Source organism: Lemur catta, chromosome 9 (assembly GCF_020740605.2).
Source record: "Lemur catta isolate mLemCat1 chromosome 9, mLemCat1.pri, whole genome shotgun sequence".
NCBI lineage: Eukaryota > Metazoa > Chordata > Mammalia > Primates > Lemuridae > Lemur > Lemur catta.
The window spans coordinates 3,314,879-3,340,968 of NC_059136.1; the positions used below are offsets into that span (position 1 = coordinate 3,314,879).

The 26,090-nt window shown below is 46.7% G+C and overlaps 1 protein-coding gene across 2 annotated transcripts in view; it reads left to right on the forward strand.

Moving 5' to 3' along the window:
- The window catches only part of HOMER2 (homer scaffold protein 2), a 112,742-nt gene that overhangs the window by 73,194 nt on the left and 13,458 nt on the right, over positions 1-26,090 (forward strand). For both annotated transcript variants that reach the window (XM_045561586.1, XM_045561587.1), the window contains 2 exons: positions 13,837-13,968; positions 22,701-22,793. In XM_045561586.1, the coding sequence (XP_045417542.1) occupies positions 13,837-13,968; positions 22,701-22,793 (225 nt within the window). The remainder of the gene's footprint in view (positions 1-13,836; positions 13,969-22,700; positions 22,794-26,090) is intronic.

Below are 26,090 nucleotides of genomic sequence, written 5' to 3' on the forward strand. Positions count from 1 at the left end.
TGTTCGCTCCTCCGTCAGATCGCAAGCCAGTCTGGTGAACAGGTCTGCAGGGCACAGAACTGGTCTTTTCATCTAAACAAGTGGGATGGTAGCACAGCCGGCGGCTTGGTGAGCACTTACGCATGAAAGTGCCTGGCACGTAGTAGGTGAGCACCTCGTGTTTGACGTGTGAATGCCTGAAAGGTGCCTTCGTTTTCTTCCTTCTGGGAGACATGGTGATGCCGCTGTTGTAATTACCGCTTCTCTCCTCTGTGCTTCTGAGCTGGCACCGCCTGGACTCTTTCCAGGATGTGCTGACAGGGTGGTGAGTCAGGCTGACCTGCTTTCTTTCATCTGTAGATTCTGTCAGTTCATCTGCCATCCTTAGATGGGCTTGCACTTTTGTCAGTTGAGTTATCCAAGGATATATTGAGCTTAAATATAGATAAAATGACTTTTCTTAGAGCAAGTGCTTTAGTGCTATTAGCTGGGCTTCTAGTAATTTGTCAAAGTGTCAGCCACTGTGTGGTTATGGCTCTGCAGTTCCTGGAGGCTGTGACAGTGTGGTGGAATCTGAGCCAAATGAGACAGCTGTGAGAAACCAGGTGGGTGTAGGAGGGTGGGCTAGACCCCTGACTGCAGAACACAGCTAATTCCGGCTCAGTGTGGGAGACCCATCAACTCAGAGTCATTTAAAAAGTGTGAATAAAAAACCTGGGCCACAGGGCACCATTGGAATTCGGGGATCCAGCCAGAGGATCTCGGGCCACTCCTTCCATGGCGCCTAGCTGCCTGGTGTTCCTAGAGCCCAGCCAGAGTGCCGGCTGTGCCACTGTGGCACCAGAGAACCGTGACAGAGCCTCGTTCTGCCAAAGGAAGCAGAAGCCCCTGGAGAGGGGGAGGAGGGACAGGCCTTGGTGGTTTAATTACTATCACCGGCACTCAGGTACTGGGGACAGGGGACGAGTTTCCTGCCTGAGAGCTGGAATGCAGCACACTGGGTGGTGATCCCAATGCCACCTCAGCCCTGCTGGGCCCTCTCCCGACCTGGTGAGCAGCTGCGTGTAAAACCAGCACCTGGGCAGATCCTGTGCCTCTGCTGCTCCACGAATCAGGTGGGACATGGGCAAGGGACCCCAGAATGGTAGCAGCTATTGCCACTGCCTGGTCCCCTGAAGCTTGCCCCCTCCCTGCCCATTGCTGAGGTCCTGATCCTCCCCATCCCCAGCCTCCACCCTGCCCGAATACTGGCCGTCCTTCCTGTGGACTGGCATGGGGTACAGCGTGCTGAGCCGACTGCTGGCCACCACGCCGGTGCCGGCATCTGTCCACTGCCATGGCCACGCCCCTGCCCCTGCTCTCCCTGTCCAGTCAGCTTGGCTCTGCTTTTGTCCTTATTCCTGAGCATCTATTCTGGTTCCATGTGCACTTGTCACCTAACCCTGGGGCCCTGCTCCCTCCCCAGCTGCACATCTAGGTCTCACACATGTGGGACCTCAGGTGACTGCAGAACACCGTCGTGGGCTGCCTGGATGCGCCTGGGCTGGGGAGTATAGGCACTTCCGGGCTTCCCCGTTGTGTTCCACACCTTGCCTTAGGTCTTTGATCCCAAATGTTGATCCAAACTGAGATGATAGGTGGTCAGGTGCTTTTAGCCTTTGGGGTTGTGTCTCAGCCTATGGGCTGTTCCTCTCTGACCTTGGGCAGGTCTTCTCTCTGTTGGCCTGGCCACATCAAGTATATGACCTTGAGCTTCTGCTTGGTACGTTGGGGCCATCGGTCCCTCCCAAGGCAGGAGGCTGTTGCAGGGGCAGCCTGCTCTGCCCCTCCCCAGTGAAGGAGTACACATGCTATAGTAGCAAGTGGCCGGAGCGGAAGGGCCTGGGAGGTGGTTTTAAGCAAAGGCCACACCAGACTCAGCTGCTGTGTCAACCGCAGGCAGCCGGGAGGGCACAGACTGCCCGGCAAGGGAAGAGCCGCGGTGTTAGCAGCTGTCACTCCACACCAGGCACAGCCAGCTCCTCTGCCCTGTCCAGGCATTTGTCATGCTCCACTTGGGGAAGGATGCGTGGAAGACCTCTCCTTCCCTGGGAGCAATTGGTGCCACTCGTATTAGGAAAGATCTGTACTCAGACCTGTTCTCCATTGTTCCAGAAACACGAGGCACTTCCTCCTCAGTGTCAGTTCCAGCTGCCACCTACAGACACGAATGGTTGGGAAATACTACGGTGTGTTGCCTCAGTGTTGCCCGGACTCTAGGAGATTATGCAGATCCATGTCTGGGGGTGCGGGGGACGCCAAGAGACTGAGCTCTTTGAGGATGTAACCATGCTGGGTTCATCTTTGGGGTCCCAGCCCCAAGCCAGAGTGGGCAACGCCGTAGGAATGGGTGGGGGGTGAGGGCATGTGGAGGTCAGGCCTGGCTGCGTCCTCTCCAGACCTGCGCAGGTGTGTCGTGTCCACAGAAAGACAGAAGGGAGGGGCAGGGGTGCTGCCAATGGGGGGAGCCAAGGACCAAGACCTTAGAATGGGCCCAGGGTTGGCCCTGCTCACAGATAGTGGACAGACGGGAGCCACCTGAGGGCCTCTCGCTTCCTGGCTTCTCGGCACTGCTATGAGCCACGCGGCACTCACCAACAGCCCCGTGATTTATGGTGACTTTTGGGGCAGAACGGCCAACTGCATTATAAAGAAACTCCATTTCCAGAGCATTTGTTAATTGAGCCATCACAGCGCTGGATTTCGCTGTGCTGTTGGCACTCTGACCAGGTGGAGTTCATCACTGCCATCCTCGGAGAACTGCCTGCGCCTGAGGACAAGCTTGCCTGGAGCAGGTGCTGCTCCCAGGAGCTCTGGACGACTCTGCTGCCCTTGGTTCTCCTGTAAATAAGATCACAGAAATCTGTGTCGGAAGAGACCTTAGAGGGCATCCACTCTACAGGTATTGGGCAGCGCCCGCCGGGTTGCAGGTACCGCCGAGTCGTGGCTTGGAGGATATGCATATCCAGGCCCCTGACTCGTTTGGTATTCTGCGAATGTGAAATTGCTTCCAAGAACACATTCCGGGTCCCCTCCTCTACTCATCGTTAGCATGGCCGCTTTTGAATAAACACAGAGCACCTCCTAGTAGGGAGTGAGTGCTCAGAGGTTCCCAGCACACAGTCGGGTCTCGGTGAACGTTGGTTTCTTTTCTTCCCTGTCTGTGGTTTTTGAAAAAAGTGTCTTTTAATAACTACCTTGGAAGCACACAACAGGTCCTTTAATTGCTGTAACTCGGTGCCATCCTTTCGTGGAAAACTCCCAAGGTCTCCTGACTTCCATCTCCTGGATTTGGGAAGCCCTCCCGGGAGAGGAATCCGGTGGGCCTGTCTCCCTCCCCGCTTGCGAGCAGCTGCCTCTGGAGTCCAGAGCACTGAGGCTACAGCCAGGAGCAGCTTAGCTTTTTGCTTCCCCCAGGGAGCTCGCGACTATGTGTTCTGTGCATTTTGTGAAAACCAGGCTCCAGTGATCTGCAGGAACTGTGTCTTCTTCCGCTGCAAAAGTTCCAGAGCTGGCCCGTGAAAGGAGACGGTGTATGTTGGAGCCGGGAGCCCACATTAAACCCTACGCCTAGGGTGCTTCGCAGAGCAGCCCCTTCTCCCTCCTGGGCTTCAATTTCCCCTCCCGGACTCACCCTCCCCGCTCCCGGGGGAGGCACAGTTCCCATCCTGCTGAACCACTGAAGAGCGCTCCACTGTGCCCCCGTCCTCCACACTCGCCCCCAGCTCCCAGGCTTCATTCTTCCCTGATCCCCTCCGTTTCTGTCCCGGCCGCCTCTGCCCTCCTTCACCTGCCCTTCCTTACTTGCTGCCTAGAGTCTGCCCTCTGCCCCAGGCATCTTCTCCCTCTGTTGCCTCCTACTGGGTGGCACCTTCCACTCCTGTGACCCCTTCACTGCTCACCCCTCAGTCTGCTCAAGCCCTGCCCCTCCTCGGAGGCCAGAACCCTCAGGCCTAGCCACTTCCTCTGTCCCTGACACGATACCTGCCCTGTTCACAAGTGTCTGCGTGCCCTGGAGATGAGTCGTCCGACTGCTCTGTTACAGCTTTGTGTTCCTTACTTGTAACTGCTTATAGCTACTATTTAATGTCTGATGGTGAAGTGAACCCTCACGTGCCCACCCCCCAGTTGAAGAAGTACATCTTTTATTGCACTGCAGACGTGAGTTGACGGGCCTGTCCCTAACTGCTCCTCCCATCCACGCCGCAGGAGGTCACCACTCTCTGAAGATGTGTGTGACGCATGCCTTTGCTTTTCTTTATAGTTTTGCCACATGTGTGTATATCCCTAAACCAGGGATTGGCAAACTTTTTCTCTAAGGGCCAGAGAATAATTTTTTAAAAAATTGTATCAATATAGTCTCTGTTGCAGCTATTTGACTGTTTTTTTTGTTTTGTTTTATTTTGTTTTTTTGTAGTAAGAAAACAGTTATAGACTAGTAGGTAAATGAATGGTCATGACTGTGTTCCAATAAAACTTTATTTACAAAAACAGGCTATAGGGGAGATTTGGCCTAAGAGCTATAGTTTGCTGACCCCTGCCCTAAATAATATATTATTCAGTTTTGCCTAATTTTGACCTTTATTTAAATAGAATCATACTGGAGATTCATTATATATTTTTGTGACTTCCTTTTTGTTTTTCTCATAAATTTTCATCCATGTTGATTAATTTGCTTAGCCTTGGTTGATATTCCTGCTAGATTAATATTTCATTGTATGAAAATACTACGGTTTATTTATCCATCCTGCTGGTGGTAGACAGACACTTTTTGCAAACACTGCTACTGTGAACATGCGTATACGTTTCTCCCTGTATCTATGCAAAGGTTTCTTTCAGGTATATGCTGAGGGTTGGAACTGTTGGCTGGTGAGAATGTGTATTTTCAGCTTTACTAGGATAAGCCACATTGCTTTTCAAAGTGGTTTTACTAATCCGTGAGGGCTCCTGTTGCCTCGCATCCTCACCCACACCCTCGGTGTCATCAGACATACGAGGGCTGTCCGGGAAGTATCCAGCCATTGTTAACATATTGAACGGTTACTTGGCTGGATAGTTTCCAGACAGCGCTTGTATTTTGAATTTGGTGAGCATGTGATGGTAATGCAGTTTCCCCATTGCTAGTGACCTTGAGCTCACGTCTTAGTCCATCAAACCAGCCTACCTTGTTCTCTGCTGTCTCCCAAGAGAAGAGTCCATTCACCCGCCCAGAACTAAGCTTCCCTTGGTCCCCTGGGTGTCCAGGTCAGCACCGACCCCAGGACGTCCCTGCTGCCCACACGACTGCACTGTGCACTCACTGCACACTCAGAGCAGACAAAGGTCTTGTCGCGTGTGCACGCTTTGCTTGCTTCACTGCTTCGTTCGTGTTGGAGGAGGGTGAAAGTCAGAGATGAGTCCGAACCTCAAAGAGAAACAAAGGCCTTAAGGTGGGTTGGTGGGTTCCAGGCACAAGAGCAGTTAGCCGGAAGCGGTACAGGGGCCTGAGAGGGACGTTCATGAAGGAATGTATCCTTAGAAGCTTCTATCTGCCCAACTTTTCAGGAGAACTTGGTCTTGAGGGCCTGAGTCAAGTGTAGTGCAGATGGAGTTCCCATGTTAGTAGGGAGTGAAGGAGGAAGACTCCGGGGTGGACCATTTTGACCACGTGATCGCCCCAGCTGTCCCGCATGCTGCTGTTGTGAAGATCAGTGTGCTGGGGTTCCTGGGAGGCAGCTGGCCAGTTGTCCCACTGAGTTGTAGAGACGGGCCTGCCATGCGGCCTCCAGATTGTTCAGACCAGCTATCTCTGCACGTCAGGGCAAGGTAGCGGGACATTGTAGAGGGACATGGTGGCTTTTCCGTTCCCTTTCTTCTCTCTTCTCCCATTTCTTGTTGCCTTCTGGATCTGGGAAGTCCCAGTGCCTTTGGTAAGGAGCCAGCCAGGGCGCTGCAGAGCCTGCGGGGAGCCAGCCTGAGGCGTTGCGAGAGCTGCATGGCGAGGGGCCGGCTCTCATTTTCCTCCCTCCTGGCTGATCTTGTGGGGTCCTGTGGGTTGTGTTTGGTACATGCCCAGGCACCTTGGTGCTGGTAACAGAGTGAGAGGTAGCCGTGCTGAACCAGAATCAAAGTGGTCCCGCAGCAGAGCAGGCGTGTCGTAGGGAATGAGGACAACGCAACTCCCACTGCAAAATTCTGATGAGCTCCTGCAAGACCAGCATCGTGTGTTCCCGGAGTGAACAGACCTCTGGTCCACCATGGGTCTGCTGCGGGGAGTGCACAGGGCAGCTGCGTGGGCAGGAGGACGCCCTGGGAGCAGGGCCAGGGACACAGGACCAGGGGACTGAGAGAGGCTTTGTTCTGGACAGGTCAGCTCTTCTCTTGGGAGACTAGAGAGAATGAGGTAGGGTGAGTTTAATGGGCATAAATTATGGGCTGTGGTCTGAGCCTCAGAATTTGCCCCTGCCACACGATACAGAAGTGGGGAGGAAAGAGAAGGGCAATTGGTTAGAGGTCTGGAATTACTGATTTGAGTGAGTACAGGCATACCTCGTTTTACTACACTTTGCAGATATTAATGTTTTTTACAAATTGAAGGTTTGTGGCAACCCTGCATCAAACAAGTGGCATGTGCTCACGTGGTGTCTCTGTGTCACATTTTGGTAATTCTTAAAATATTCCAAACTTTTTCATTATCATCTCTTCTGGTGGTCTGTGATTAGTGATCTTTGATGTTTCTACTGTAATTGTTTTGGGGTGCCACAGACTGGGCCCAGATAAGATGGCGAACTTCACTGAGAAATGTTGTATGTGTTCTCACTGTTCCATTGACCACTCCTCATCTCTCTCCCTCTGTGCGGGCCTCCCTGAGACACAGCAATATTGAAATTAGGCCAGTGAATAACCCTGCAGTGGCTTCTAAGTGTTCAAGTGAAGGGAAGAGTAGCACACCTCTCACTTTTAATCATTTTTAGCTTTTGATTTAGCTTAGTGTGGAAGGCTGTCAAAATCCAAGATAGGCCAAAAGCTTTAGGCCTCTTGCGCCAAACAGTTAGCCAACTTGTTAATGCAAAGGAAAAGTTCTTAAAGGAAATTACAAGTGCTACTCCAGGGCCAGGCGCAATGGCTCACACCTATAATCCTAGCACTCTGGGAGGCTGAGGCGGGAGGATTGCTTGAAGTCAGGAGTTTGAGACCAGCCTGAGCAAGAGTGAGACTCCGTCTCTACCGAAAGTAGACAAAAATGAGCCAGGCATGGTGGCACACACCTATAGTCCCAGCTACTCGGAAGGCTGTTGATCCCATGAGTTTAATGTTGCTGTGAGCTACGATGATGCCACTGCACTCTATTCTGGAAGACAAAATGTGATTCTATCTCAAAAAAAAAAAAAAAAAAAGTGCTACTCCAGTGAACACAGAAATAAGAAAGTGAGACAGCCTTATTGCTGTTATGGAGAAAGTTTGAGTGGTCTGGATCTTCTGATCAAACCAGCCACGACAATCCCTTAAACCAAAGCCTATCCAGAGCAGAGCCCTAACTCTCTTCGGTTCTGTGACTGAGAAGGCTGAGAGAGGTGAGGAAGCTACAAAATAAAAGTTGAAGCTAACAGAGGTTGGCTCATGAGGTTTGAGGAAAGAAGCCGTCTCCGTAACATAAAAGCGCAGGATGAAGCAGCAAGTGCTGATGGAGAAGCTGCAGCACGTTCGTTATCCAGAAGATGTAGCTAAGATCATTGATGAAGGTGGCTACACTCAACAACAGATGTTCAGTGTAGATGAAACAGCTTTCTGCTGGAAGAAGATGCCATCTAGGACTTTTGTAGCCAGAGAGGAAAAGTCAAAGCCTGGCTTCAAAGTGTCAAAGGAGAGACTGCCTCTCTTAGTAGGGGCTAATGCAGCTGGTGACTTTAAGCTGAGGCCAGGGCTCATTTACCATTTGGAAAATCCTAGGCCCCTTAAGAATTATGCTAAGTCTACTCTGTCTCTGCTCTACAAGTGAAACAACAAAGCCTGGATGACAACACAGCCATTTATAGCATGGTTTACTGAATATTTTAAGCCCACTGTTGAGACCTATTGTTCAGAAAAAGATTCCTTTTATTACTGCTCACTGACGAATGCACCTGGTCACCCAAGAGCTGTGATGGAGAGGTACCAGGAGTTGAGTGTTGTTTTCATGCCTGCTAACGCAACATCCATTCTGCAGCCCACGGATCAAGGAGTAATTTCAACTTTCAGGTCCCACGATTTAAAAAATATTTCACAAGACTATCGTTTCCATAGACAGCATTTCCTCTGATGGATCTGGGCAAAGGACATTGAAACCCTTCTGGAAAGGATCTACTGCTCTAGATGCCATTAGGAACATTCGTGATTCGTGGGAGGAAGTCAAGATATCAACATTAACAGGAGTTTGGAAGAAGTTGATTCCAGCCCTCATGGCTGACTTTGAAGGGTTCAAGACTTCAGCAGAGGAAGTAACTACAGCCTTGGGGGAAACAGCGAGAGAACTGGAATCGGTGGAGCCTGAAGATGCGACTGAATTGCTGCAGTCGCTTGATAAAACTTGAGCAGATGAACAGTTGCTTCTTAAGGATGAGCAAAGAGAATGGTTTCTTGAGGTGGAATCTACTCCTGGTGAACAGGCTGTGAACATTGTTGAAATGACAACAGAGTATTTAGAAAACTACATGAACGTAGTTGATAAAACAGCAGCAGAGTTTGAGAGAGTTGACTCCAGTTTTGAAAGAATTTCTATGGGGGATAAAATGCTGTCAAATAACATCACATGCTACAGAGAAATCTCTCATGAAAGGCAGAGTCAATCAGTGTGGCCAACTTCATTATTGTCTTATTTTAAGAAATTGCCACGGCCACCCCAGCCTTCGGCAGCCACCACCCTGAGCAGGCAACAACCGCCAGCTCCAGGCAAGGCCTCCACCAGCAAAGTGATGACGACTCGCTACAGGATCAGATGATCCTTATTTTTTAGCAATAAAGTATTTTTAGGTAAGTTACATATATATCTTTTTAGACATAATTCTATTGTACAATTAATGGATTAAAATATAATATACACATAACATTTATATGCACTGGGAAACCAAATATTTGTGTGACTCACTGTAGTGCAGTATTCACTTTATTGTGGTACTCTGGAACTGACCTGAAATACCTCGGGTCTACCTGTACTGGGGATGTTGGAAGACTTGCGGAGTAGCTGCGGCTTGAAGTCACACCAGTAGGCTGGACTGGCACATCTGAGCACAGTTTTGCTTAATCGCTATAAACAGCAACCTAATGAGTGGCCGCATGCTTGCCCTACATGTTTTAGAAAAATGTCACTTGAGGCTCATAGTAAATTACATCTCTATGAGTTTCTACAGATTGAACACTTCTGCTTCTTAGTAAGGTACATGGATTCCAGCAGGCCAGTGTTTCCTCTGACAACAACTAGAAAAAAACAGATAAATACAATTTAAAGGCATCAGCGTGCCATGGAAATGACAAAGACTAAAGGGACTAAAATTCTGGAGAGGTGAGGACCACTCAGAGATGACAGTTGGCAGCTCTTTTCTCTCTGGGGAGCATTTGCCGATTCCCGGTGCAGGCTGCAGGCTGGGGCTTGGCCCCAGTGGAGGGATGCTGCCGGGGGAAAGAAACCAGCAGAGAACTTAGCAGCTGTGCAGGGCGAGGGGGACAAAATTGGACACTTGAGGAGCTGCAAAGCCATGGCTGGCTTTCCCCACGAGACATTTGCTGAATTCCAGGTCTGTGCCAGAGTGTGAAGAGTGGGGCTGCACGTTTCTGAGAGGCAGAGTGCAGTTTTCCTCAAACTTACAGAGCATAGAAAGGAAAGACCTGCCAAGGGATTAAAAAAAAAAAAAAATTCAGGCATGAAAGCCCCAGAGAGTGGGGAACTGAGCCTGAAGACCTGAGCACTTCCTGTTTCTAGGAGGAGCGAAAGGCGGCTCCCTGGGAAAGGCTAATGCTGGCAGAGAGAGAAACCAGCAGAGACTTCTGTATCTATGTGTAGCTTGAGTGACAAAATGGGAGACTTAAGTGGATCCAAACACATGGCCAGTTTCCTCTTCGAGACTTGCCAGATTTTGAAGATGTGCCTTTGGAAGGCTACAGAACTAAGCTGAAAATCCCTCAAAGACAGTCTTTCAAGGCAGAGGAAATAAAGACCTGCCAGGCTCTCAGCTGAAATTTCTAAAGATCCTGCCCTAAGCACGGGTGAACCAGAGGTAGACTGGTCTTACCAGAACTGAAACCGAGCCCTCAGCCAGCTCTGTCCCCTAACGAAGTCGGGATTCCCCGTCTACCTGACTTGCCCAGCAAGGGAAAGGGAAAACGTCGTCTGGTAGATGACAACGTGTGGAGCCTTAACAATTCTTCTACACCCATTTTCTACATACCATAAAACAATTACTTGGGAAATAAAATTCTTTAGAAATCATGGGGGAGCTGAGGGGATGAGATGAGTAAATTCACACCTAACAGGTACGGTGCACACTATCTGGGTGATGGGCACACTAACAACTTTGACTCAAACTGTACAAAAACAATTTATGTAACCAAAACATTTATACCCCCATGATACTCTGAAATAAATTAACAGTTTCTACACATACAGAAAGCAAGACCCTATGCCTAGAGTCAAGAGGGGAAAAAACCTAGATAATAGAAACATATCCAAAGATGATCCAGATGTTCGTTAGCATCAAGGATTTTAAAATAACCATGATTAATATATTTAAGGAAATAGAGGGGAACATGGACAAAACAGATGAAAAAGAATATCCCCAGAGATTTAGAATTTATTTTTTTGAAAAAGAATCAAATGGACATTCTCGAATCGAAAACTACAATGTCTGGAATGAAGATCTCGGTGGATAGGTTTAACAGCAGATTTGATACAGCAATAGGCAGGATTAGTGAACTGGAAGGTGGGTCAATAGAAAATACCCAAATTGAAGCAGAGAGAAGCAAAAACTGGGGGGAAAATAATTGGGTGTAAAAACATGGAACATTGAAAAGGTCTTGCGTGTGTGTAATTGGAGTCCCGGAAGGAGAGGCAAGGAGAGAGAATGAAGCAGAAACAACATTCATGGAGAGAATGGTTAAGAATTTTCTGAAAACTGGGGATGAGTCCACAGCTCTGAGAAGCTGAATGAACCCCCAACTGTGATAAATCAGTTAATCATTGCTTCCTGAGTAATACATACATTATGATTAACCATCTATTACTTTTATGATCTGAACAAGTCAGTTGACCTTCTTGAGCCTCAGTTTCTCCATGTATAAAAATGGGGATTAGATAAAAGACTATATGAAGAAGTGCCTTGGGAACTGTTAAGTTTTAAAGAAATGCCAGGGCACGTCACCATGAGTGTTCTAGTTTCACAGATTCTGGGACGACCTGTTTGGGGTCAGCCACTATCCACTGCCTTTCAAGGGGATTTGGGAAATGGGGCCGGCTGACCTAGGGCACAGGTCTGTCTGCAGGGAGGCAGCAGCACGATGTAAAATGAATCAAGTTTCAGGGTGGGTGTGGTCATTGCCTTGCCCTCCCAGGAGCCTGGTAATTGAGAGATGACCTGGGATGGCTTTCAGGGATCATGTGATCCATTCTGATCCAGCTCCCAGCCACAGGCCTTCCCTAGGTCTGCCTTGGTTCCCCCTTCGCAGTCCCGCCTGGGGCTGAGCCAGAATCCGCCGACGTCTGAGGTGCTGGAAGCATTCCCCTCTTCTCGCCTGTGGGGCAGATCTGTGTTCCGCACCGCACTCTCCTGCCCTCATTTCCTGATAGTGTCCAGTGACAGCAGGCAGAGCTCTTTACTGTGTTGATTCAGTTCTCCAGATGGAAATTTTTTGATAAATTGTCCTAACTAACGTGGGCACTGATGTTATGGAAGAGCTGTCATAGGGAAAGGAAAAGCCCCCTGGACTGCGGTGGGTGTACGTCAGTGCTTTGCCGGTGGGAGGGAGGAGAGGTGATAAGACTGGTCTTCACCGTGTTTGGAATGAGAACCCGCATGATGTAGAAGTTCACAGTAAAAGTTTTGGGGTCAGACAAGTGGGTTTTATCTGTGGGCTCCGCTACTTTCCAGCTTGCTGTGTTATAACACCTTGAGCAAGTTACTCTTACCTTTCCTGAACCTCAGTTTCTTCCCTGAAATGAAGGAATAGTAATGTCTCCTAGGCTTGTTGTGAGGTTTAAGTGAGCTAATATAGGTAAAGCACTCAAATATTCAGTAAATAGTAGTTGCTGCTATTAATACTCTAAAAATTATTTTACCAACTAAAGTTTATTCTTGAACTAATGCCTCATTAGCAAATTCAGTAGACTGACATGTTAATGACACCTCTGTTATTAGTGACAGCTATAACTTCCTGTCCAAATCTCTTTACTAAGGTAAGGGTCTGTATCTGGAAGGTCTGTCCTTTAGCAAAAAGTTGCCTGAAGTTCCTACCAAGGTAAGCGAGGCCTATGCCATTCAAAGATGGTTCCTCTTCCCTGTTCTATCAGTTAAAAGGAAAGTATTCTGAGCTGTTGAGAGTAAACATAGATTTAATAAGTAAAATTGCTGGTAGATTCATCCTTTAGAATATTTGCTTAGATTATTGCCTGTTCCCTGCTCAGATTACCTGATGAAGAAGCAGCCTGTGGTTTTTGCCACCCCTGCCCTGAAGTAAACATCCAAGAATCCTTTATTTCCAAGGGTATTTTTCCTGAGTGTTTCTTGGAATCATAGGGCTTCCAGTGCTTTCTGCCCATGTAAGCCTTGGGTTGATGTTCTATGACTCATGTCAATTGTTTGATGATAATTTACTTGTCCCTGCCCTCTTCCTGACTACTGCAACTTGAAGACCAGGAATCTTGACTCATTCCGTCTTTGTATCTTTGGTTAACAGAATGTCTGGCATATAGTAAATGCTCAATAAATGTTTGTTGAATGAATAAATGTACCATGTGCTGGATATCATCCGTTTACCCCCCAGATCCATTCTGTACCCTCTGCACCCTGCTCTGGTCCCTGAAAGGCTGACCTGCAGGTGACATCGGTGGGCTCCCAGGTGCTCTGGCTTCTGGTTGGGTTTGGCCAGTGGCAAATGGAGATCAGAGCGGGAGAGGAGAGGGTATTTGATCCTCTGGCTCCCCCTCCTGCGAGGTCGCCCCGTGCTGGCCATGTGCATCTCCTTTCAAGGCAGCTGCTCTACGTGTGCCCCCACCCCCGGCTCTATGGCCTCTCCGTCCCTCATCCTTTTGGGCCAAGGAGTGGTGACAGCTAGCACCGGGTTCCTGCACCACCCCTTATAGTTTCCTTGTACCCTGCTCACACGTGTATAATTAGTCTCTATGTCGATTAACCCTCTACAGATTACCCTCACTGGAGTGTACCTGCTCCATCCTATTGGGAAGCAGCAGGCCCCCGTTGCCTATGGAGATTTTAAATTGTTTGAGCTGGATACTGGGGCTCTGGGTGATTAAAAAAACAACATAGTGCAGTTCTTCAGAGAATGTGGGACATGGCAGCTTTGGGGAGATAAATAGTAGTTTTAGAAACTATTCTCTGCTTAGGAGAGACTTTCTCCCACAGATAGTGTGTAAGATCTTATTTTAGCCGACTGTCTCTGAGATTGCCCCTTACGTGGTTGTGTATCTGACTCAGCACGGGATGTGCCGGGAGAAGAACGCTCGGGACCGAATGCGACCGGGCAGAGGATGCACGCTTTCAGCGTGGAGCTTTGACAACAGAAAACTTTTTAAGGAGTGACTTTGGTGTCTAATTCAATGTTTAAATTTCCACATTTTGGCCTGTTTTCCTACAGGTGATCATAAACAGCACAATCACACCGAATATGACTTTCACCAAAACATCGCAGAAGTTTGGGCAGTGGGCCGACAGCAGAGCCAACACGGTGTTTGGTTTGGGGTTTTCCTCTGAGCAGCAGCTGACAAAGGTAACGTCTTTTCCACGGCACAGTCCACGTCAGACGCTGTTCCCATTCAGTAATTGCCACTGAGGGAGGGTGCTCTTGGTGAGCAGGATTCCTTTCTGGTCTTCGATTTCACCCCTTCTGCCGCCGCAGGGCTGCCAGAGCAGGTGCCCTTTTCAGAATCCCAGACTCTTGGGGAGTTGACAGTTGCCCAGTGCAGACTCGGCTGCTTGGGTTCCCCGTATATATTGAGGACGACTTTCAAAGAAGGGAAATTAGGGTGAGTCAGGCAGGAAACCGTCTCAACAGGGGTCTGCTAAGGTTCCTTGAAGACTCTGGGGGAAGGGAAATTCATGAAGGTCCTTCCTCCCCTCCAGGTGCCAGCCCAGGGGCTGGCTTGTTTGCTGAAACCAGATCAACTGGATTTTCAGGACTCTGAGGATTAGGGGGCCTTCTCCTGTGAGGGCACATTTGTTGGAGGGTTGTTACTTTAAGACTTCCAAGGAAAAGGCAGTGTTCCCATTGCCAGTGGTGCGCCTTGATGAAATGAGTGTGTTTTGTCTTTTAAAGGGTGGCACAATTTGTCTCTGACAGCCACCAACGTCGGTGACTCTGGCTGGAGCCCTTACAGAGTAAGGTGATGCTTATTGGGGTCTTAGCCCAGAGTTCTCACACCCCTTCAAATGCCACACGGTGTTGTGTGTTTCTTTTTCCTAGGAAGAGGATTTACAGCTTTGATTCAATTTTCCACGTGGTCCGGGACATAACCTGTGGGTGGTTGAAAAGGTGTTGAGACGATCGTGGTTGACCACAGACTCGGAGAGCCCCAGGAACTGAGGGGACAAACTGATGGCCTCTGAAAGGCCTTACTCAGCAGTTTGCGGGGCTAAAGGCCTGCCTTAGGACAGTACATTTTTTTGGCGGGTGGAGGAGCCCTGTGAAGGTATTAAGAATATTTTGGCTTCCAGTAAGACCAGCTAGTTTACATGACAAAGAAACGTATTGGAGTATGTCAAGGAATCCAAGGGAGACTTGGAAATCCAGGCCTCTGGAAGGGCTGGAGCCAGGCAGGCTTCCAGAAGCTTGGCTCTCGGAGTTGTTTTTCTCTAGACAGTTGCTGTGGACACTGGCTGGCCGGGCTGGGCATGTGTTTATTGACCTCCTGCTCTGCTGACACTGGGCTAGGCACTAAAGATGCAGAGATGAGAGGTCCCTGTTCCCAGGGGCTTCACAAAATCCCAGGTTCTTGGGGAGTTGGCAAAGTTGACCGGTACAGACTCAGCTGCTTGGATTTCTTGTGTATATTGAGGACAGTTTTCAAAGAAGGGGCCTGCTGATTTGCACCCTTCATTTGTTCAGCGTGTGCGTGCGTATGCAGTCATAAACACGTGCACACACGTCTAAGGAGGCCGCAGCACACAGATCCAGCCATCACCCAGTCACAAATGAGCTTCCCAGTGGGGACACCCCGCAGACTGTCCTCTGCATCCTGAGATACTTCTGTGAGGACTCTGTTCCCTTAGAAGTTTGAGAAACCCAAGGTGGCCTGGTGGCACTCTGAGCATCCATTCGCATGCCGCCCTCTCTCAGAAGCGTTCTCTCCTGGGCGCTAAAACCTCCACACCACCAGGGTGCAGGAACACACGGCAGAGAGCAAACATTAGGAGTGTCGGTCATTGGGTGCAATCCTGGGAGCTGTCCTCTCCAGCCCTGATCCCTCCGTTCAGACTTGTTGTGTACTGTGACTGTGGAAGATGCGACATTCCAGCAGGCGTGGGCACAGCAGAGTTCTCCAGACCTGCCGCTTTTGGCGGATATGGTCCACAGGAGGACCTGAGAGTCCCGTGGCAATTAGACTCTTGCTTCACTTCATTTGCAGGGAAGTGAGTTCTCTGCAGCCTCACCTGGTTTGAAGCAGTGCTGTGTAGTGTAGAAAGCATTAGGTGACTCTACGGACGGGGCCGGAGAGGCACAGCAGGCCACAGTGTCCGTTCTGGGGAGGACAGATCTCTGCTTCCCCTGGCAGCAGGGGCCTGGTGTAACGAGCTTTGGCCAGGGGCTGGCCGGGCCTTAGAGGTGCCGTGCTCCAGGGGGCCTCTCTGGGTGCTGGACCTCAGCAGGGCTGAGTCAGGGTGGCCGTGGAGAGCCTGAGTGTGTTTCCAAGGCCGTGCGGCACCTTTTCCCCTGGCACAGTGGCCAGCGTGCCCTTAGATCTTTTGAGCAAGTTCCAGGCTGCCCAGAGGAGGCGAATGACGGGGTTACCCATAGAACAGCCTTTCCTGCAGCCTGGTTTGAAAGATTTTCTTGTGCTTGAAGGGGAGGGAGGGACTTCTGAAGGGCACTCGTGGAACATGAATATTTTCAGGCCCTGGTTCCATGAGGACCCATTAACGTTGCCGTTTCCCAAATCTTTGTCATTTTGTTTCTTCTTGGTCCCTCCCCATGCAGCTAGGCCCTCAGCCGTTTCCCTGGGGTTCTGTGTGGGTCCCACGTCCAGGCTGCCTCTCCTGTGCATGGGGCCCGGGGCCATGTTCCAGGGCTTGCCCACGGCGAGGCTCTCTCTCTCCCATTGTCCGCCCGACAGACAGCAGGAGCAGCCGAGCAGTTGTGGCTCCGTGTGGGGCGTGAGGAAGCCGTGGACGGTTCGCTCTTGACGGAGCGTCCAGGCCTTGCGGCGTGGGCAGGGCTGCTGCAGGCAACCCCCAGAGGCCACGCCGGTGCTTCTGGACTTGATCCTTTGGCCTGAGCGGGGTTTTCAGCCTAGAAGGAAAATGATCAGATTTGCATTTTAGGTAGATTTTTTTTCCTGGCAGCAAGTCAGATTAGATTGTTTTAGTCCAGGGTAGAGCTGATGGAGGGTCGAGTAAGAGTTGGAGAGATTTAAAAAAATATTGAGGAGCTAAATCAGCAGAACTGGGTGAACGATGAGGGAGGAAAGACTTGGGTGGCGACGGACAAGGGTGCTGAGGAGCAGGTGTGACGGCGGCTTGTTGAACTAATGACTAGCTGGAGCCTCCGTCTGAGGTGGGCACTGGGGGTGTGTGGCATTCCCTCCTGCAGAGCCCCCTCGCCTGCTGAGGGGCCCCTTCCCGCACCTGCCTCATGTCCAGACGAACAGAGACAGTCCCACCAGGCCCTTTTTGGTCACACACTCCTGACCCTGCCAGGGCTGGGAGTTCTTCCCTGAAGCCCAGGATGGTTTGAGACAATCACTCACAGCTGCCTGGAACAATTTCTTCAATCTTCGGAGGAACCCAAGTAGCTAGGAAGGATAAAGGGGGGAAGTTTCTACGAAAAAAATCGAAAGGGAGAACTCCAAACAAAAACCAGAACATGTTGTTCAGGTTCAATTCTTTGTGTCTCTGGGGCCTGAAGAGACCTTGAGCTCTGCCTGCTTCCAAGGATGGCCACTTCTGATTTTTCCCAGACAGAAGAAAACGTCCTATCATTAAGGAGGAGTGTCCCACGTTCCTGAGTCGCCCGGCACCAGAGTCCCAGCTGCGTGACTGTGACCTGCCACTGTCACCAAGACTTCTCAAATAAGCCTTCAGATGTCTCCTTTGTCCAAAATGTTTCAAATCAACTTTTCCTCTTCTCTTTGAAGGGAACGCTTAACCACACTTGGATAAATTATCTTGAAGTGAGGTTGTCAGTCTTGACAAGTGGCAATTTAGCCAGCGTGGAGGAACTTGCCCAAAGGGTTCCCAAGGAGTGTGCTGAGGGGACAGCGGAGGCTGAGTGTTGCTGCCTTCCCCGACCTGCTGCCCCCAGGCCTGTAGGGGAATTGATAACCCAACACTATAACTAGCCTAGAGAAAGGAACACCAGTGTGGACATTTTCATTTAAGAGCCCTTTACCCATCCTTCTCTCCACCTCCCAGAAGGAAAATAGATACCTTGGTCTTAACTACTGCCATTAGAAGGACTGTTGCACAACCACAGTCCAGAAGGTATTACAGGGCAGCTTTCTGCTCTTTAGATAAGCTTTCCAAAAATAATAGAAGCTGTGTGTATTCCCAGAATTAAACTGGGACTCGTCTGTCCACCCATTGGAGAGGACATCCTACCTCAGCCTGCTGCAGAGTGTTGAAAAGGGACTTGCGTGTTCTGATAAAAGGGAGAGCTTATGAAAAGGGACAGGAGGGAGAACCAAATATAAGAACGAAATGTTAAAGTTTAGATTCTTTCTGGCATCTGACCTGAGTCGTCACTGTTCTAAGTTTGGTTCCGTCTTACTCGTTGCAGATGGAGGAAATGCTTTCTGCCATTAAGAGGGAATGATCCAGGGTGGTGTTGCTAGTGCTCTGTGGTGGATCTGTCTACACCCTGATACACACCTGGCATTTGCTTTTTGCAGGGGGTAAAGGAAAGAGAATTTTTATTACTTTGCTGGCAAAAGAGGAAAAATGACAGACCTTCTTGTCTCAAAATCCAAATTTCCTCCGTATTTGCTTTTGACCCATTTCAGTGATTTCATCTGTAATTCAAAGTTGTCCCCTTATGTTTGCTTCATTAACTCTGTAGTTGTAAGAACTTTGTTCTATCACCTACTTTTCTGTCTCCTGATTTAAGGGCCAGTTTTTTAAAATGGGGGGCCATTAATCGTTGTTTTGATAGGTTTTAGTTAGGATGCTTTGGGCTGCAGGTGGCAGAGAACCTAATCACAGGGCTTAGACAAGTGAGGCTCTTCTCTTACAGAACAGAAGTCCTGGGGCAGGTGGCCTCTGGCATTGGTACAGTGGCTCCGTGACGTTGGTTCTGAGGGTTCTGTGTGATTTTGTTTTTCTTTTCTTTTATTGGCCTTTCTCTCATGATGATGAGATGGTTTCTCAAGCTCTATCCATCACATCTGCATTCTGGGCAGAAGGGAGGAGGGAGGAGGATGGAACCACAGCACCTTCTTTGGAAACTGCCCTGGCAGTTGGTCCTATTATCAGCCCTAGTCCCTTGGCTGTCCCCACCACTGTCACCCGCTGCCAAAAAAATAACAAAACAAAACAGGGAAATGAGTTGTCATGATTAGCTTAAACTAGCTCTCATTCTCCTGCAACTAAGAAATTTCCTGTCCCAGGTAAATTTGAGTTTCTGTTAAATTAAGGAAAAAGAAAAACAGATTTTGAATAAGCAAACAGTAGAGTCTGCTGCAGATCCTCAGTGGCCAAGACCAAATAAAAGCCACAAATAAAATCAAGCAACAGTGGTCTTTCATTTTCTGTCAGGGTAATAATGGTGATTTTTATTAAAATTATTATCACAACTTTAAAAACTACAGAAAATGGCCTTAATAAATAAAGATGTGAGAATTTGGCAATGTATTTCAGCAGCCTTTGTGGTTTGAATATCCTTGGATTCGTGGGTTTCATTTATAGGAATCTAGTCTAAGGAAATAAATTGTAACTGAGGACAAAGATTTTGCTACAAAGATTTTCCTATGGCATCATTTATAACAGCACAAAAAAAAGAAGAAAAGAAAAAAAGAGAAAGAAACAATCTAAATGTCCAGCAGTAGGAAATTGGTTAATTAAACTCCAGTATGTCTTCAGGGTAACGTGGTATAGCAATTAAGAAAGATAATATAATAGAAGATCATATAATGTGAAAGTATTCATGTCATATTGTTAATTTCAAAAGAGGCTATAAAGTGAGGTATACACTATTCCTTTTCTTGAAGGCGTATGTAAATGGATGCATACATAGAGGTAGAAAAATGTCAGAGGTTTGTGTGCTTGATGCTGATCTCTGGGTGATGGGGACTGTAGGTTTAAAAAAGTCTTTTTTTCTAAACTGTATTTTCCAAATTTATAAGCATACGTGCTATGTTTTTGTAAAAAGGGAAATTCTAGAAAACCTAGGACTTGGAGGGAGGGGATTCCTCGCCAAAGGCCAGTCATTTGGCAGCTCATGGCACTGGTGGTTTTCTTCCCACAGCTGGAGACTAGAGAGGCAGCGGCCTGCGTGTCCTTCTCCCGGGGCGCTCTGGATGCTTCCATAGTTTCCTCATTGTAGGCAATGCTGGAATGAGCATCTTCATAGTGAAGGCCTTTTTTTTCTTTGTCTCTGTATTCTCAATTATTTTCACAGAATAGTTTCCCAGAAGTGCTATCACTGGGTCAGTGGATACGAACATTTCTTTCCACTCACAGTGCAGATTTCCACACTGCTTCTCAGCGGGGCTGTGCCGATATGTAACTAGGGATATCTCAGCCAGCACCTGCTATTGTAATTGCCTTTAGTGTTTGCTAATTTAGCGGACAAACAATAGCACCTCATTAGTTTGATTTGCATTTCTAGCAAGGCAGAACGATCTGTTCTGTAAGTTGTTTTTAGCTATTGTATTTTTTATTCATGAATTTTGCCATTTATCTATTGAGATTTTCATATTTTTATTTTCGGTTTATATAAACTCTTTCTGTATTAAAGAAAATAACCCTTTTCCAGTTGCGCTAGCCTCGCTCTGGATATTGTCCCCAGGCTGTTGTTTCCTTGCTGGTTGAGTTTTTTTCCTTTTCTATTCAGAAGCTTTAAATTGTTATGTAGTCAAGTCTGTCACTTCTGTGATTTTCTTTTATTTCTTCCAAGTTTAGAAAATTACCCTCCCACCTCTCAAGCAGAGGTTTGATACATGTTCAATTCCGTTTGCATCCAAATTTTTTTCTTTAAGTATTAGTCTAGGAGCATCCAGACTTTTTAAGGTTTGATTTTTTTTTTTAATCTTAACCCTTTAACTCATCAATAATTTATCATGCTACAGGTTTGTGGTTAAGGATTTAAATTCATTCCTCCCCCCAGTTTACTAAAGTTATCTCAATCATATGTTGAATAATCTTCCCTATTAATTTTTCATTCCTCCTTTATCATAAGGTAATTTTTATATAATGCTAAGACTCATTTCTCACCCATTCTGTTCCGTCATACATCTACTAATACCACGTTTTGTTAAATGATTATTTAAAATATATCCAGTAGGGCTTATCCTACCTCATTACGTTTTAAGCTTACTGTCTGAAATTTTCTTTTTGATTCTCACTTGTTTGAATATAAATAAAATCTTCCACAGACTCAAAAGTTCCTCTGAGGACAGGAACCAAGTCTTTGACATAATTTTTTTCTTTCTTTCTAGCACAGGGGTGTGCAAGCCTGGAACCCAGAGTTGTTCATTCACTGAACAAACTTACTTGCTCTGTACCTGCTTCTGCCAGGTGTGGGAGAAGGGCGCCAAGAGGAAAGGCGTGGACTCTGCCGTCAGGGAGTTCACAGTGCCATGTTTTTTACTTAAGGGGTGGGGTCCCCAAAGAGGAGGGGGGTGACTTTGTCCATCCCTGCTGGACCTCACATATTGTAGGCAACAGGTAGTGTGATTGTCCTCTGACAGTCTTGGAAAGGTTAAATGTGAAGCCCTCTGGCTGTGCCTTTATTTGCAGGACCTGCCGAGCTAGGCAGGCCGGAGCAGAAAGGCTAACCTTTTCTGCTTGGACCAGCGTGGTGGGTTCAGCAGTGTCTGTTATGTGGCAAGGCTTCCCGAAGCCGACCACTGTCGTCAGAGGATAGCTCGCTCAGAAATAAATGAGTTCCCAGCAGAACCCACAGACTGGTCAGTAGCCTCGCAACTCGCTAGCTTTTTTGTTTTGTTTTGTTTTATAGCAACCACATTTAGCTCTCTCTTGCTTTTTAATACATACCAGCATTATCTATCACAGGCTGGTCTCTGTTCAAACAACAAATTTGCTAATGAAAATCGTTTACCTTGTCCGTGACTATAAGCTAGTGATTGATGTGGTTGCCCTGGGATTTTAAGAATTTTTATTACAGAAGTATTAAAACATTAAAAAAATAGTAGATGGTATAGGATAATGAACACTCATGTACACGTCACCGAGATTTAACAGTTATCAACATTTTGCCACATTTCTTCATTTTTTTTGTTGAACTACTTTAAATCAGACACGAAGACACATTTTACCCTAAACATTAGTATTCATCTCTAAAAAAAAAACATTTTCCAACATAACTATGACATCATTAGCACTTCGTACAAAATAATAACTCCTGGATAGCATCTGATATCCAGTCCATGCTCCAATTCTCCCGTTCGTCCCCAGAAGTCTCTTATAGTTGGTCTGTTCAGAGTAGGATCCAATCATAAGTTACATGCTGCATTTTACTTTTTTATGTCTTAAGCTTTTAAAATCTAGAGCAATTCCTCCCCCCCCACCAACTTTTTGAGTATTTTTCATGACATTGACTTATAGGAGTTTTTGGATCTTTTCAGCATAGATTTTGAAGCTTTTCATGGATTCCTCCTTGTAGTATAGCTAAATTTCATTTGTTGCTTTTGCATTAGTAACCGTTCATCGGAGGCTTTGGGGTTTAATACTGTGTCATCAAACTAGCTTTAGTAGCTTATAAATTGGTTCAGGTTTGACCTTGGCTAATAGTGTTTACTGGAAAAAGCATTCTTTATGTTCATTTCTTTCTTTCTTTTTTTTTTTTTTTTTTTTTTGAGACAGAGTCTTGCTTTGTTGCCTGGGCTGGAGTGAGTGCCATGGCGTCAGCCTAGCTCACAGCAACCTCAAACTCCTGGGCTTAAGCGATCCTACTGCCTCAGCCTCCCGATGTTCATTTCTTTTTAATCTCAAATAAAATTCTTCTGGATTTATACGGATTTTATTGGTTTAAGTGGGTGGAGAATAATGGAGGTGGGTTCTGAATGTCAGCCATGAATAAAGTTAATAAAAACCTTAATTCTTCCTGTTCAGTTTGCAGAGAAGTTCCAGGAGGTGAAAGAAGCTGCCAAACTAGCCAGAGACAAGTCCCAGGAGAAAATCGAGACCTCGAGTAATCATTCCCAAGTAAGAAAAATGCGCCCACAAAATATGCCCAAGTGGGATCAGCGATTGGGGCTCTTTGTTTCTTGTCACTTTGGGTGAGAAATAGGGAACTTTGGCAGCGGGGCAATTTCAAATTTTCAACTATGAGCCTGATCACAGTGAAATGGACGAGACATTTTATGAGACTGTTGAATTTTTCAGGATGTGGTACTGTATTTTTGGCAGAAAACAGTTGATGCGATTCGAGTTGATACATGTCTGGTGGGCCCCTGAGGGACGTCTTTTGGTCACTCTGTTTAAACGCCAGGAGCAAGGCATCCCGTTTCCCTGCTCTGGCGGGAGGTGAGGCCTACACATAGGATGCTGTTTGGCAGATGCAGGTACTCGTGCCCGTGAGAGGGAAAACTCATGCCAGAGAGCCCTTGTGTCCTTCCAGTTTTAACAAAAGTCAGGTAGGAGATGATATTCCAGCAGCTGTGTTTTAGCCAGAGAAGATCTGGCTTCGTCAGGAATTGAGCAGTCTGTTTACTTAAAAGTGTGATGATTGACTGAAAAGGACCTATTTTAACCTGAAATAAAAACACCTGTGTTCCTGATGCCTAGATTAGTGTATGCGATGGTAGGGGAAGGCTCGACCTAGTGACAAGGTCATATGTAGAGAGACAAGGAAGGGGAGACTTCGGGAGTGACTCTGGGTCAGGAATAAGACAGCCAGGGCCCCACCTGGCGGGGCTGCGGCAGGGGAAGCATGGAGATGTTTGTTATTTATTAGCTGTCGGTTTAATGGTTTATAATTGGGTGGTTGGTAGACACTGGGAGTGTTTTTTGAGTGTTGATCTGGATTGGACCTGAGGGTGCGTGCAGGTGGTAAGGCAGTCGGGGAGTGACAGGGCAGGAAGGTCATCGAGGAGGCTGTGGGGTGGAGAGTGGCTGGGCCGGGGGCAAACGGGGACAGCACACAGGAAGAGAATCGGAAGGCCTGGGCATCTTGAACGGTCAAGATCCATGCTCTGGACTTGACCATCACCTCATGGAAGCCGTAGCTGGAGACTTGGGTGCACGAAGAAGCAGTGGAGAGAGGAGGGCAAAAGCTCGAGCCCTGGGAGGAGGGGAGCCACAAAGAAGGCAGGGCAGGGAAAACTTCAGCATCGCTGAACCGCAGGGAGGAGCACGCTTGATACATCAGTGCTCAGAGAGCGGATGCCGCAAGGGGCCCTGGCTTGTCAGCCGCCGTGGACAGGAGATTTGGTGGCTGGAGATGCTTCACAGAGGCAGAGCCTATGTCTGTCTTGAGCTATATCCCAACACCTTGTCCTGGGCTCATCATATGACAAACTCCCCATATGGATTTATGGAAGCGAATGTATATTGGGCTTCAGGTAGACGGGAACTTCCCTGAGTCTTTCTAAATCATCTTTAATATAATCTAAGACTGATACTGTTAATTTTGTGTACTAATTAACTTGAGTAATCTCTGAAAGTCTGTATCATTGGGCACCTGAAATGATCCATGGTCTAGAAAGTCTCTAATATCCTGTCTTTTTCTCAATACCACTTATTACAGTAATACCTTTAAATGTCAGTATATGAATTTCTCTAAATAAGGTTTCATTTTAATATTTGTCCCCCAAAAGTATATTAGACCTTAAAAAAATCAAGTATACTTAATAAGATGTTATTTTATGTATATGTATTAATAATGCAGAAATTTTTTTGCCTCCAAACTTTAGTTTTTATTTACCTCTCCTGATATTTCCCCAGATAACAGATATTGTTACACATTACTCTTTCGTTAGAAACCACACAATTGCTTGGTTTCCTTAATCTCTTAGAGTATGAACACTCTGACCAAGGTTTCCAAATAGTTGAGGATTTAAACAACCTAATTTAAAAAACATTTAATGTGGGGGTTTTGTGACTATAAAAGCAATACATGTTCATTGTAGAAATAAAAATATACCATGCTATAAAGAAAGGAATAAAAATCACCTGCACTGTCACCTCTGGAAGATATATTTTGTTGGTATTTTTGTGTGTATCTTTCTAATACAGTTCTCTAGTATATTTTTATATTACCCTTTTTAAAACTTTTATGTCAGTCATTCCTTTTCAAAACTGTTTTAAATGGCTAAACAGTATTCCACTGTGTGTTTGTATCAAAACTTATTCCATTAACCTTCTATAATTTGGGACATCTGTGTTTCTAATTGTTCATTAATATAAAGAACACTGAAGTTTCTCGCACCTCTTTGTGTGTTTGATGGTATCTGCAGGATAAATTCTTGGGATGGAAGTTCTGGGTTAAAGATATGGGCGTTTGTAAAGCTTTCGATGCCTGCCGCAAACCTAGCCCACAGAAATGCACAATTCTAACTCCCACCAGCAGTGAATAAGGCTTTTTCCTCCCACACCCTCATCAGCAAAGCTTTGTTGATTTGACAGATGAAAAATATATCTTATTGGCTTTTTTCATTTTGTATTCTATACTAGTGAGATTAAATATTTTTCATGTTTATTGACTGTATGCTTTTGTTCTTTTGTAAATATCAATTCCTAGCCTTTCCTTTTTTTTTTTTTTAAGTTAAGGTGTTCATCTTTTTTATATTGATTTCCAAGAGCTTTGTTTTTTAAAATGAAAAATTTTGAACATTTCCAAAGCTGGGCGGACTTGTGTACAATGTTACCTATAGGTGAGCTTTAGCAATTAGGAGTTTATGACCAATTTTTCCTCCCTACTCCCCTTCTCCCCTTCCCCATATTATAAAGCAAAATCCAGATATCTTCTTGTTTCATCCATAAATATTCAGTGTGTGTAGCTCTAAAGGATGAGGACTAATAGTTTTTCAATATAGGAAAGGTATTAACATTTTGCTTCTCATATGTGCTGTGTATATTTTCCTCCAAGTTTTTGTTTATATTTTAATTTTGTTTATGGCATTTTTTTTGCAATGCATAAATTTAGTCAGACTTATACATCATTCTCTTCTGGTCTCCTCCTTTGCCTTGTGCTTATTGGAGGTTAAATAAGATCTAGGATCTTATCTAGCACTAGATGAGATTTCCCCTCCATGTGGTATGATTTATTACAGAAAACACATCAGAACATTCATAACAGTGCTAAATAGTGAGGCAGCGGCAACATCCAGGTCTGGTTCTTGTTTTGTTAATGAATGTGTTGATTTAACTCTCCGGAGCCCCAAGATCTCTGGTGTCGCAGCTTCTAATGTGTACTTTTCTCTATCCTGATTCACTGTTTCTGGTTCCTTGTTTACGACAGTCCCTCCTCCTCTGTGACTTCCCTCCTGTGGTATTTAAGGA